Source organism: Physella acuta, unplaced genomic scaffold (genome assembly GCF_028476545.2).
Source record: "Physella acuta isolate Inbredline_101_S28 unplaced genomic scaffold, ASM2847654v3 ptg002003l, whole genome shotgun sequence".
NCBI classification, from domain to species: Eukaryota; Metazoa; Mollusca; class Gastropoda; family Physidae; genus Physella; species Physella acuta.
In genome coordinates this window covers 47,742-62,018 of record NW_026733508.1, presented here as the reverse complement: position 1 = coordinate 62,018, position 14,277 = coordinate 47,742, and the positions used below count along the sequence as shown (strand labels likewise).

The window sequence follows — 14,277 nt, the reverse complement described above, 5'->3', positions numbered from 1 at the left end:
GCAGTACATGTCTTCCATTCATTCACCCCGTCCATCCATCTACCAATCATCACAAGACAATCGATTTCGTGTCCGCTCTACGTGCTAACGTCAATGTCTTTTTTTCTATGCAGTGCAATCACATCGATGTATAGATACACGTTTATTAGATGTATGCACAAATAAAGAGATGTAAACGTGAAAAAAAAACACATCTGAAACGTTTTTCATAGTATAATCCGTTATGTAAATGTAAGCCTGAATAATAAGTAATATGTAAGCATGTGCAATAAAAACTGTAGGTAAATGACGTTCTATACAATTCCGATTAAAGGGAGGATACTATCAACAAACTTCAGAAAAAACAACAAAGGTATTGTAACATCTTATCTTCTGAATTCCTTTAAATTAGCGATGAAATTTTTCTCTGTGAAATAATTGTAATTAACTAGAGAATGCATGCATTAATTAATGGGTGAATTTAATTATCTGAAAGGGTTTTTTATTTTATTTTTTGTTCCCTGGATAATAAAAATTGTCAGCTAAAGTTGAATTTATAAAAAAACTGATTGCCACTTCTGCGTTATAAGAAAAACATCAGCATGATGGGGGGGGGGGGGGAATCTAAAATAAAAACTAAGAAAAAATATATAAAGAATGAATCTTGTAATAAAATAATCTCATATGGTTTGTGCTTAGTATTTTTTAAGTGTAAGGGGAAAAAAAAGCCAAGTTATATCAGCTATATTTATCAGAAGAACAAAATGTGTAAATTACTGTTTTGAACATTTTAAAACTAGTATTTTGTCTTGAAATAACCTGAAACACTTCTAGGCTAACAGAGTAAAGAATTGTATGTAGATAGATAAAAAGCATGTTTTTAAATGAATAAGTTTAAAGTGTGCATGCTAAGAAAACAAAAACAGGTGGTTTTTAGAATAAAAGAAAAAAGTCAGAGACAGGTCTACAATAAAAAGTCAATAAAAAACATCAGGGAACAGTAAATCCATATTTAAAGAGTTAAATAACAAACAAAAAAGGCAATATATTCTTAATAAGAGAAGGATATACAATAACAGGAATTTTAGGTTATACTCTGTGATATAAGCAACTTGCTATTTTGGTGTTTTGAATAGATAATATTGCAACTGTCACACTATGACCTAACCCTATCCTTACATTACATTGGAACTTCACTTTTCTGTTTAGTGTTAAGTTCCAAATATATTTTTTTAAAAGAACTATAAAGCTGCAGCAAGATTCAGAAAAGAAAAATGCATGTAGAAGAACAAGTGAAAGAAATCCTGTTTATGTAAAATGATGTAAAATAAGTACCCTGATGGTCCATGGGGCAGATCAAGTAGAGTTCACCTGTTTCTGTGACCTCTGGTATAATGGGACAGTGTGGTCAGTACTATGCCCAGCCAAATTTTCCCAGGTACCCATCAGAGCTGGGTGAACTCAAGCCCAAGATCCTTACTCGAGACTTTCAGGTTAGCAGTTGACACTCTACGATTCAACCACACCATCCCAGTTTCCAGAAGTATGACTCATGTAATCTAAAAGTGTAAGGTACAACAGTAAGTACTCACCAGCTGACATGGACTTCTGTAAATTCATCACCTTGTCTTTCAGATTGGAAGATAGGACTATACTGTACTGGACCATCTCAAGTCTATACAGCACACAGTGGAAAAGTTCAATGTTAGCATGTGTTTGAATGTAACAAACTAGGGACTACCCTATACTGTATCATCTCAAGTCTTAAGAACACACGAGGGAAAAAGTGGAATGTTAACATATGCTTGGATGTAATACTAACAAACTAGGGATTACACTATTGGTCACCTATTGATCTGTACTACCGACAAATTTCTCATAAGTGACAGCTAAGATCCACAGGTAAGAGCATTGATAGGGGGGGTGTATAATCAGGTGGTCCTAAGACTTGAGAAACTACTCAAAGTTGTCCAAGTTTAATGGGAACCCACAATACAATATAAGTCATGGTACCATTTTATGTTCCCCTCTTATTGAGGAAGACATCTACATACACCCAGCATAAAACAGAGCACACAGATCACAAGCCTATCAGTACATACACTATCTCCTGTTTACCTGTGAACAAGTTGCTGCAGGTGAGCCAGTGCCCCAGCTTCTGCTGTTGGTAAAGTCTGGCCAGTTGACTGGCAGAGTAGATAGGCTGCATGTTGACAAGCCTGTGGGTTGGTGTTTAAATCCCAGGGCTGATCTTCTAGTAATGCAAGAGCTGAAAAAGTTGGAGTAAGCGACACATTTTATACTAGGTTTCTGTAACAAAGAATTGGATTCTAGATTTCAGTTAGGGAGTTAGACTGTGTGCTCTACTTGATTTCTGTATAATAGGTATTTTATACTAGATCTAGATCTCTGTTACACCAATACTTGTTTTAAATTTCTAAAATGTAAGGTTGACAATGTGATTGAAATTTTTTTTTACTGCACAGTAAGCAAAATTTAAAAACTAAACAGTACTTGTTTTGTTTTAAATGTTTATATTAATTTAATTGTAATCAAATGACTTTACTAAAAAAGATTTTAAGAAATAAAATCTAGATACAACTTTACACAGAATAAAAAAGATTTACCTGTATTGGATGCTTTAAATATTTCTCCCAATTTCATCTTCACATCTTTCCAAATCAAACTGTCAAATATGTGGTTTAAAGAGGTGGACAGGACAGATTTTAAGCCATAAAGTAGACTTTCCACCTGGGTTTTGTATTCAGCATCACCGCCAGGGGAAGGCTTGGACAAGACCCTGAGCATCAGATGGTTAAACCATTCTATGGCTAGCTTCCAACTGGATTCTGGTTGAAGGGAGATATAGATGGAAGTTGCTGTTTGCAATTCTACCACTTGCGTTTCTGACAGATTTTCACTGAAGAAGAATACACATATCATTACATTTTTTATTGGCTTGAAAGAGTTTGATTTTTAAAAATTGTAAAATTTGGAAGCACTTCATTAATAATAATATGGCACAAAAAAATGTACGGATAAATTGGGCAATAAATAACTGTAATAAAAAATGTATCACTCTTGAGTACTTTTGCATTCTGACTTAAGACCTGAATGCATTCATAGTTCTGAAAATGTCTAAGTAATTGATTAAGAAAAAAATTCCCCACTCTTGTTAATCACACCCACCCACAACTAAAGTAAATAACATGTCTCCCATTTTAAACTTCACACAACTGATGTAAAAAAATTTTATTCAAATGCATATAAGATTTTTTTACCTTTTTTCACTTAACTTCTCAAGTAGAGTAACCAGAGCTTTAGCAGCCAGCTTGATGTTGACAAGCTGTGATGGCTCACCAGCTAGTGAAGGCAGTAATGGAGTCAGTGAGCTTTCTGGTGAAGCTTCTCTTCCCAGCTGTGGGAGTTCTAGTAGCTGCTTCAGGGCCAGCTCTTTGGCAAACTAGAATAATTATAGTTACATTCAGCTTTGACCAATTCACATAAAAAAATATCAAAAATATGTGGCTAGTTTCCTCCAACTAGTAATACACAAGTAGAAAGAATGGTATAATTATAGAACTAGAAGAAATATATAAATATCCTTAATAGTTTTTTAACAAGCTATGTTCTTTACAAAAGCTTAAATTCTATGAATGTTTGTATTTCCGGTCTCTTAAGTGCTTCTGCAGCTAGTATGATTTTGTAAAGATTATTTGTGCAATCCTTAATTCAGTCAATTTATTTTTATTAAAACTTAATTATTCATCACCTGATGAAGGGTAATCACTTACTAACACATGACTGCTAAACACCTCACCTTTTTGGTAGTGATATTTTTCTTACTGCTGACATACACATCTTCCATCACATGGCTGACAGCCTCCTTCAGCTCAAAGCCTTTCTTCAACAGCTGAGCACACATGGCACCAGCATGGAACAGATCAGCAAAGACTGGCCTTTCACTGTAGGGTAGTTCAGATTTAAAACTGCTGTGGGCAGCCAACAGCCAGTCACAGAGCTGCCTGTTGCTTAGCCCTGTTTCATTTAACATGGCTTTTATATCCCTATCACTGTAGGTGTATCCATCATCCTTGAAATCAGAAAATAGCCAATATCAGTGGTATATGAATAAAATTCCCATAATAAACAAAACACCCCAAAATGATTCAATTATTACAGTAACAAACTAAAGCAAACTGCATACATTTGTACTACCAAGCTAGGTACATCAAACTAATACAATGATTACAGTAACAAACTAAAAGCAAACTGCATAAATTTGTACTATCAAGCTAGGCACCTCAAACTAATACAATTATTACAGTAACAAACTAAAGCAAACTGCATACATTTGTACTACCAAGCTAGGTACATCAAACTAATACAATTATTACAGTAACAAACTAAAAGCAAAAAAAAACAATATAGTTATTTTAATTAAATGTTTACCTCTCCTAGGATGTAAATTTCAATTCCTCTGTTTCTCATGGCTCTTGAAATCTCTCCTCGTTTTGGATCCATAGCAAAGAAAAGCCTGTTATAAAATTTTCATTAAAAATTTATTCCTTTGAAATTACTTCAGAATGGAATGGTGTGGTTGAGTAATAGAGCATAAGAGTACTAACTCAAAAAGTCTAGAATTCAGTACTTGACTATGTTAGAGATGTCACTGAGTCTACACAGTTTTCACGGCATAGATCTGACCACACCATCTATTAATATGCCGAGGCCACAAAAACATTAACTCCATTCACCTCTGTTATGAACCATCAAGTCAGAACAGTTACTTCACTTTATAGGCCTACTTTAATTAATTAAATGGTATCTTTTGGTCTTTTTTTCTATTCTGTGAACAAACCGGGTTTTCTTTCAGACATTTTTTACTCTGGAGGAGCAGATACTGTAAATGAATTAAATTGTTCTAGGAGTGGGGCAATGCCTACCTGAGAGATGCCTGAGAGAAACTCTAGAAATCTTTACTAGTAACAAAAGCATAAAAAAGAAATTAAAACACACCTGAAATTTGGATGGGGAATAATTGTCATGATTTCTCCATCAATTGTCCCTCTCTCATTAATGCTGAGGACACCATTGGGTTCCATCAGAGCATTCAGTCTGTCTAAAACAGAAGCACTGAAAAAAAAAGGGATGAGTTTCCTTCACAACACTATATGAGTATCTTGTACCTAAAGGTTATCAACAGCATATAGCAAACTTAAATATATATATCAATGTCCATTCAGGAAACTAGGGTTTAGTAGTACAACAAAATCTATTATGTTACCATGTTATTCAATAAGTGTGGATAAAGGTAGATCGTTACCTGCAAAAGTTCACATTATCTATCAGCAACCAAAAGCCATTTTGAAGCGCCTTGACCAAGACACTGTCCACCCACTCAAAAGCCCCTCCTCCTGTTCCAGGTTTCATGCTAGATACTGTGGCTAACAACTTTGCCAGTTTGTGATTTACTGACAGTCGGTTTTCTGAAAAGTAATAATTAACATATTAAATTTGTAGTTTTCTGAATAATATTAAAGATTTATTAAAATTTAAATTTATAGATTTCTGAATAGTAATAAAAATTTATTAAATTTACAGTTTTCTAAATAGTATTAAAGATTATTAAATTTATAGTTTTCTGAATAGTATTAAAGATTTATTAAAATTTAAATATATAGTTTTCTGAATAGTAATAAAGATTTATTAAAATTTAAATATATAGTTTTCTGAATTCTAATAAAAACATTAAATTTATAGTTTTTTGAATAGTTATAAAAACTTATTAAAATTATATAAAATATGTTTAAAGGATCATCACAGATACCATATATTTCATTTAGAAAATTCAGTTCCTTGAAACTAATGTAAAGAGAAAAAGTTGTATTACCAGCACCAGATGGGTCAACTTTATCCAGATGTATGGCAACAGTCTGCAGGTGTTTTATGTGTTGTAACAAAAGAGAGATCACATCTTCACTTGACATGCCTTCATCTAGTTTAAAGACAGTAACACATTATCTAGGAACTATCAATAGATATATATACATTTTTTTTAAATTTATGCAAGAATGTTAAAAGGGGGAAATAATTTTATCAATCTTACTTGACACATTGAGATCATGGTATGAAGCCCAATCTCTCTCCAAGCTGCTATATTTGGAACTCTCTGCTAGGCTGACATCAATGAGACATTGTCTCTCCACCCTTTTCACTTCACTGGCAACCAAAGCCACTATTTCACCCAAATGACGCCACATATCCGACTAGTATTATTAAGAAGAAAAAAACACATCTTTTACTCGATTTCAAAATACAAACATTTAATTTCATATTTTTAACTTGATTTAAAAATAACATTTTATTTCATACTTTTACAGGTATTTGAATACAAATTCGTGGAGGGATTTTACAACAGTATGAAACTGCCATCATTTGTTCTCTGATGTCCAGTTTTTTTCAATACCCTGTACAATGAAGGACTTGTACAGCTCCCATGAAAAATACTACTATGGAGGATTGCCACTGGACAACTCATCCAACTACAACCCCCCATCTGTGGCAGAGGGAGGTGTGCTTTTTGTTGTGGCCGTCGCCGGTGGCTTGGGAAACATCTTCACTATGCTAGTGACTCTGATCTGTCCAACATTTCGCCAGATGTCATCAGCATTTTTGTTTCATCATTGTCTTCTTGATGCCATCAAGTCAGGCTTCTGCATTCCTTTTGGTTACAGCCTTCTGCTTAAGGTGGACATCCCACATTGCGATGTCTTAGGGGCTGGTTATATACTGCTGATGACAGTTTCAGCATACAACTTGTTGGCTTTGTTAATTAACGAGGAGTACCAGTGCTCGTTTTCATCTCGCAGGAACTACCACAAAAATGGTGACGGGTGCTGTATAGCCTTTGGTGTTGTTATCATATGGTTTACGACCGTACTTCTACACCTGGGAGTGGCTTTTCTGCCTGGTAGTTCCGAGTACAGTAAAGACGTAGGAAACTGTGTCTACCGATATGGGGTTACTAAAAACTATGTCATCCATGCATTGTGGGTAATCCTTGTCACTGGCGCAGTCATTGTAGCAGCTATCAGTTTTATCCACTTCTACAAAAAACTTCGCTCTACAGCTAAAAGTCGTAAATGGACATTCCTTCACAAATCGCTGTCTTCGCTATCTCCACATAACGCAGTCTACAATGATCAGAATGAAGAAATACATTATGAGTTTGACGACCTCGCCTCACAGAAAGCAATGCTCCAGTCTAAACGCTACCTTAGAAGAATCACAGTCATGATGCTGATGGTGGTATCTTTTGTGCTGTGCTGGTACCCGCTGTTTTTCTTAACCCTGTTTGACGTTCACTACCAGCAGCCACCACACATCTACCGTCTTTTGATGATCATTGCCTGGACCCATCCCATCACCACTCCCATCTTCTGTGGCATCATCTACTTCGACAGCTCAAGAGGTGAGAAAATTTCAAAGGATGTTTACACCAACGCCATACCCATGACAACCTCCCGCTCAGGGGAGGCCATCCGCCAGGAAATCAACCACATGAATTTAGCCAGCGGGGGAATAGGATTCCACAATGAAAACTTCCAGTTCACGCCTCATTTCACGCCAAATCACCTAACAGAGTCTCCCACACGAGAAAGGTTTGAAAGCATATCAGACAGCACGCCCTGTGACACTGTAACCTCCCACTGTGAAACAATAATCAACTACAACACTGAGGAAGGTGGTTGTCAAACATTAATCATGTAACTTTTGGAGGGTTTGTCTTATCTCACCATCAATTATTGCTAAAGCTGGATAAAAAAAATCACTAATGCATTTTGCAAGGGAAAAATTTGTTACCACAATAAAATTCCAAACCAACATTGATTGATTCTTTCATCATAAACATCAATTGTTTACCTACAGAGAATGCAAGCTGCTTTTGCTATTTGAAATTGTCCTCAATAAATCAATTATAGTGCACTACAAGCCCAATGCAAGTTTTGATTTCAACACTGTTTTTTTTTCAAATTCCTAGTTGTCAAATGATACACCATTTACCATGTAAATAAAGAAAGTTCTACTGACTATGTGCTCAACAAGTTATCTCCAATTTAGACAATTATTATTATGAAAATTAAGTATTTATGTATGAATTATCACATGCCCATTAATTAATTTGTACTGCAATACTAATGCAATATTGGATTACTGTTCCTGATGTGGTATTTAGTATAAAATAGTAGACCAACCTGTTCAAACCCTCCCAGAAGTTCCGTTGTGTCCATTGAACTGTTCATTGGTAGTATAATCAAAGGATGGTTTGTAAGCTCTGCCAACAGCTTCACCAGACTTGTCTTTCCACTTGATTGAGGACCAAGCTGTCAAGCAAATTGTAATGTAGTTTGGTTGTCTTGCTTTTTTGTTTAATCAAGCAAAATTTAAAACGTGCTAATATAAATTAATAATAATATAACAATTGCTAAGAAAAAGTAGCCTAATAGACCTGACATAGGGTAGATAAGGTTGAGTTCACTTGGGCTTTTTTAATAGAAAATTCTTGAAGCTTATTAAATGCGCTTTGGTATTAACTTACTATTGGGTATTAATTCACAAAAATTTACAATTTACAATTTTTTTTTTACAATTTTGATAGTCAGAAACAAAATTAAAGACTTTTTTCTAATGAATTCTCAAATTTCAACAATTAGTTGTAAGAACTTACAAGGATAGCTAACCATCCCATCTGTACACATTTCATGAGAGACTCCAAGGGCTCCATGCTATGGTGTAAAGGTAGAACAGTAGATGAACTGGCAGTGTGGCACAAAGCATGCCCAAACCTTGGCAAAAATGAGTGGCCGACTTGAAGCGTAGAGCTGCTGATGTTCATTTTCCTTGATGTTTTGTACAGCGGGTACTGGGCTTCCACAGTTGACATATAAAGCTCTTCAACCTGGATTAAAAAACAAATATTTTCTTAGCAAAAAGATTATTTTTTTTTAACTGAGATAAAATCAGATGGCTGATTGCAATTCAAATTCCATCCAGCTTTTTTAAACTAATTAAAAACATAACTATTCCTTTTTATGTATACCAGTCATGTATTTTTTTTTTATTTTTTTTTTGGATGCATACCTTTGATTTATCTGCAACTGATCTCATCCTGTCTCTGTATATGAGTCCCACATACTCGCCAGGGTTTAAGTTCTCAGATGTCTGAATGAATAACAATGTAAAATTTAATACGGCAAAGTAATTAATAAAACATGTTAGCTGACTGTATCTTGACATTTTTAATAAAATAAATCATAAGATATATTACAGCTGTGTGGTTTTTTTTAATATACAGCCTAATCCCCATGAAAACAAAAAAAACTATACTTTATCACCGTTTAAAGTTAACTATTTTAAAATTAAACCCACCTTCTGGCGCACAAAATGGCTTTAACAAATAGTCTAAAAATAGGACAAATAGGAAGTTAAATGTAATTAAGTAATTTTTCTTTGCAACCTATGTATCAGTTCTTGTTCATTAATACACACCTGGTTATCCATTAGCAAGTCACACCATCTAAACAAATCACGAAGATTAAACTCCCAGGGCGAGCCTTTCACTCCCCATAGTTTTTTCACCATTGTTTCTTCAAACATCTACAAATAAAAAACAAAAACCTTTTAATTTCTTTTAGCCTAAATACAAAGTAGATGGTTAATAATAATATATATTTAGTAAAAGTGTATACCTTTGAATTAAAGTCCACCATTGCAGTGAGAAGATCTGCTGGCAAGTTGGGATACATGGTTGTGGAAATAAAAATAAGATCATCCCTGGTAAAAGGATCCACATAGACCTGCAATTTATTTCAATAAAAGTTAGTCACTTTCTGATGACCAAAAATAATTATATTTATAACCTTAAGCAAACAATGTATTCAAATCTAAAATTAAAGAACTAATAATATTTAAAAGAATTGCATTAGTTTTGTAAGGTTATTTTTCAAGCAGTCCAATTTTAGTTATATTGATAATGCATTGAGAATTGAAAAATAAGCTGTTTTCTACATCATATTAAATTAATGAATTCAGACAATGCCGATTAAACCAAGGAAAAATATAATTTTTTTATTCAGTTTGATATTTCAGAAATATTTTTGCCCAGAACTTAAAATCTTAAAGATGAGTAAGTTACTTCTAAAAAAATAGTGACCTGTGTGAATCTGTTAAGGAATGATCTGGGCAACCCTTTCCTCCCACCTCCTTGAGACAGGGGGTTCTGGCAGGCAAATATGCGAGTCTTCTCATGCTCAATGTGGAATGTTTTACCAAGCTCTGGAATGTAAACTTCAGCACGATGATCAAAGCAGGCGTTCAGACCTTCTAGAACAGACTGTGATGCTAGATTCAACTAGGAAATGAAATCGTAAAAAAATTTAATGGAAAACTTAAACGAAGAATGAAATGGAAAAAAGTATAAGAACACCTAAAAAAGATTTACCATAAGTATTTGTCATTTTGAAAACAATGTCAGATAGCATAATTTTATAAAACAGGTCCTTGATTATCAAAGATATTAATGACGAATATGAGGATATTAACGACAAGGTAAAAATATTAAGTTTTCATCACAATTCTAATATTGTTTTGTATACTTTATACTATGGTGTCTTTGATATAAATAATATACAACTGACCTCATCAAAAACAACCCAATGTCCAGCTTTAAGGGCCTGTAAAAAAGGTCCATCTCTCCATGCAAAAACACCACCTTCACTCCCTTCTACAGGTAAATCAGCACCAAACAAATCTGTAACATCCTGCACAGTAGACAGAAAAACTTTAACAAATTGCATTGAAACATCAACAATAGTAAAAAAAAAAGTTAAGTTTCCTTTTCAAACCTGACAGTCTATAGGGCAAGTGAAGTAGAGTTCACTTGTTTCTGTGACCTCGGCATATGAAGAGATAGTGTGGTCAGCACTATGCCCAGCCGCCTTTACTTTCCCTAATGTGAGTTAGTTACCCATCAGAGTTGGGTGGACTCCGTGACTTGAACCTGGATTCGATCTCGAGACTTACGGGTTAGCAGTCCAGCTCTCTACCGCTAGACCACTCTGTCCCCTTCAGCAATAGTATATCATAATAATATATTCAAACAGAAAAAGATAGTAATTTTTTTTTTGTAATTTAATGACAATACAAAGGTTTATTAAACTGAACAGTTTACTTACTGTTTGCTCAGAGAGGTTGATACGTATAAGTTTTTTTCTTGCCATCCTGGCCACAGCTGCAACCAGACTAGTTTTGCCAACACCAGGTGAACCTTCTAGGAGAATAGGCCTGGGCAGCTGAAGACCTCTCAGAAGTCTTTGGGCATTAATGCAGGTTGTAGGTGCATCAAATGAAAACTTCTCTCCTATAAATTCTTCTACTGGCTCTGATAAAAAAACAAATCCTAAATTTGGTTACCTTTAAATTTAGATACAAACTAGCTTAAAAATAAAATTCAAGACTTTAAAAATACCTTAACCAAACTAAAAATCTCACCTCTTCTGATAGAAAATGGAGGAATTGTCAACAGCTGGTCAGTTATAATGACTGAACTGGACCCAATCACCGACCTGTTCAAAAGCAGGCCACAATGGGTGATATCTATATTTTGTCCCTTAAATTTTGACAATTGCTTGCACAAAAAATCAATGCACATAAGTCTTGACGTCTGAGTATTTGATTCAGAAGAAAAGGTTGTTGAACCTAGACGTTTTAAAATTGAATTGAGAAATGTTAGTATATTTAGTTGATATTGTTTCATTTAAGACCAAAAAAATATGATTTTTTATATGAAATTTCAAGTTTTATTTTAGTTAATTAAACTATTAAATCAGTTTTAAGGCAATCAAAAGTAGAAATAATGATTCTACAATTTAAACCAATAATTTACCTGTCCCAAGACTATCAATAAATATCAGACAAGCTCCATGAATGTATGATGTTAAAGGGTCCAATGTACAGAGGGATGAACTGTTTGTTTCCATGGAAACAGCATCTGGTTCATTTTTCCAATCACAAGAGCAGATGTTAATGAAGCGTATCCAGCTCAGAATGTCCCTTATGCTTACAGTGGCTCTAGATATTTGAAAGTAAAAAGAAAATAAGAACTTAAATTAGCATTTATTTAGTAACTTAAACTGAATATATTTATGAAAAATTCCAAATAAGCATGCTAGTACCTTTTCCCCATTTCTGTTGTAAAAAACCACTGAATGAAGTCAACAATAGCTCTGCCAAAGCCACTGCTACCATCTGTAGTGGGGAAGAGTTGAAGACCTGCTTTGATGTTTTTCTCTATAACAGAAATAAGATCGGCTGCATCATGAGACTGAGGGCACCAGATTTCAGTAAATCTGTTTCTTAGTGCTGGTGACAGCTGAAAATACATAAAGGTACGTACTAATTGAGATAAAGCCACTATATGTTAATACTAAAAGGACAGTAATAGAGTATGGGGTCAGAGGGGTAGGAGCATTTTTTGCTAACCCAAAAGTTCAGAGTTCGAACCCTTGGGCAGATGAGGCTCATCAGATAGGAACAGCAACACATCTATGAGAGAAAATTGCAAAATCAAACAGGAGTGGAGCCCCATAGGCAATAGGATTCCCAACTCCTGCAGCTCAGCTTATGTCACATTGTATAAGTACCATCCTGTCCCTTAGGTCCACATCTGTGTCGGGAGAGGGGGGTCTGATATGTCGACATCTGGCTTTTCTCATCTTACCACTCAGGCTTTGTGCTTAGATATTAAATGTCAATCATCTAATGGTCTATTAGACTATGGAGCCATATTATATAATTAAACAAAAGATGTCAACAATTTTTTTAAAAAAAAGAAATGCTAGCTTACCTCTTTTTTGCCAAAGTCACCTCCAGGATTCATAGTGGCAAATACATGGAAATCATCAGAGGCTTTAAGAACTTCTACATCTGACACAGTGCCCATTTCTCCCCCACTTCCTTTTTCTGCTAGAAGTATTGTCCTTTCTGGTTCTAAAACACTATGAAGAGAAGATTCCACTTTATTTTAAAATGCATATTGAAATTTTAAAAATCATATCTTATCAATGATTATGTTATCTAAAATTAAAAGGTAGAGAGTAAAAAAATTTATAGCCAAGAATCCAGGTAATAAAGTCTGATTACCACACAATAATCAAACTTTTAGGTTGGCTATTGTTTTAAATAATAAAAAGTAAGTATATATTAACAAACCTATTTAATCTCTCAAGCACAGAGTCATCAGCTAAAGATATTTCATCAATTAGAAACATAGCCCCTTCTTTCATTGCAAGAACTAATGGTCCATCTTTCCATTCAAACAGCCTGTGATCATCAGTCTTTTCCTGAAAATAGTAGGGCTGAAATGTGCATCTTATCACTACTACTATTTGGTGTAGAGGTGGCTGGGCATATTCTGACCACATTATTTATACATAAGCCAAGGTCACTGAAACAGGTGAATTCTATTGGACCTGAAATTTACTTCACCTGCCATAGGAACAGGTTTAAAAGGGTACTTTACTTAATATTCAGTATATTACTTTACAATATCATGTATGACCTATTATATTACAAGAAAATAAAACAAGGAATAATAGATTCTATCATTAGATAGCCTAAAAAAAAACAAGAAATGGAGATCACCAGAAAGATTTTTTTAAACATTATATTAGAGCTTTTTCACTCACAAAAATTTAAAATTGGAAAAAAAAATGGATGCATAATTCTTGAAATAGAACCTGGGTAATTTGAAAACATTTCTTGAATTTCTAAAACTCATCATTTACTATTGTTTAATCAATAGCCGTAGTGTCATACATTTAAAAAATAGGTTCAAAATAACTGTGTTCAAATTTAAAATGTTAACCAGCAATGGTATGATATAAAAGTTTTTAAATAACATCAAACATCAAAAAAGATGCTTACATCCTCATGAGATCTGACAGGTCTTAAACCACCCAGGAAATCTGCACTCTCAGTGTGCATGTGGCAGTTGATGCTATAAAATGTTTTTCCTTGCATGGCAGCATACAACTGACAGACTGTAGTCTTTCCTACTCTGTTAAAAAAAAACAACAACTAAAATAAATTCAAAGAATATACAGAAGACTGATTTTATGCCTAAAATTAAATTGAAAACTAAAAGTCTTATTTTTTTTGTGCTCTCCATAGGGAACTAAGGGACTAGATAACAGTTGTGGGTCACTAAATGTTTATGTGCACTACTTCACTGGCTAA

General features: G+C 34.2%; 1 protein-coding gene across 1 annotated transcript in view; it reads right to left on the bottom strand.

Annotated features, from left to right (window-relative positions):
- Positions 1-14,277, bottom strand: part of LOC131931669 (midasin) — a 91,710-nt gene that overhangs the window by 60,252 nt on the left and 17,181 nt on the right. The window contains exons 29-52 of the mRNA XM_059288499.1: positions 13,966-14,098; positions 13,252-13,382; positions 12,887-13,037; positions 12,216-12,412; positions 11,927-12,111; positions 11,533-11,739; positions 11,217-11,422; positions 10,680-10,802; positions 10,196-10,393; positions 9,732-9,839; positions 9,532-9,639; positions 9,124-9,204; positions 8,711-8,941; positions 8,238-8,366; positions 6,089-6,248; positions 5,873-5,977; positions 5,306-5,468; positions 4,999-5,115; positions 4,432-4,516; positions 3,800-4,072; positions 3,261-3,442; positions 2,607-2,899; positions 2,098-2,248; positions 1,572-1,654 (exon numbers count right to left, since the gene is read on the bottom strand). Of these exons, the coding sequence (XP_059144482.1) occupies positions 1,572-1,654; positions 2,098-2,248; positions 2,607-2,899; positions 3,261-3,442; positions 3,800-4,072; positions 4,432-4,516; positions 4,999-5,115; positions 5,306-5,468; positions 5,873-5,977; positions 6,089-6,248; positions 8,238-8,366; positions 8,711-8,941; positions 9,124-9,204; positions 9,532-9,639; positions 9,732-9,839; positions 10,196-10,393; positions 10,680-10,802; positions 11,217-11,422; positions 11,533-11,739; positions 11,927-12,111; positions 12,216-12,412; positions 12,887-13,037; positions 13,252-13,382; positions 13,966-14,098 (3,800 nt within the window). The remainder of the gene's footprint in view (positions 1-1,571; positions 1,655-2,097; positions 2,249-2,606; positions 2,900-3,260; positions 3,443-3,799; positions 4,073-4,431; positions 4,517-4,998; positions 5,116-5,305; positions 5,469-5,872; positions 5,978-6,088; positions 6,249-8,237; positions 8,367-8,710; positions 8,942-9,123; positions 9,205-9,531; positions 9,640-9,731; positions 9,840-10,195; positions 10,394-10,679; positions 10,803-11,216; positions 11,423-11,532; positions 11,740-11,926; positions 12,112-12,215; positions 12,413-12,886; positions 13,038-13,251; positions 13,383-13,965; positions 14,099-14,277) is intronic.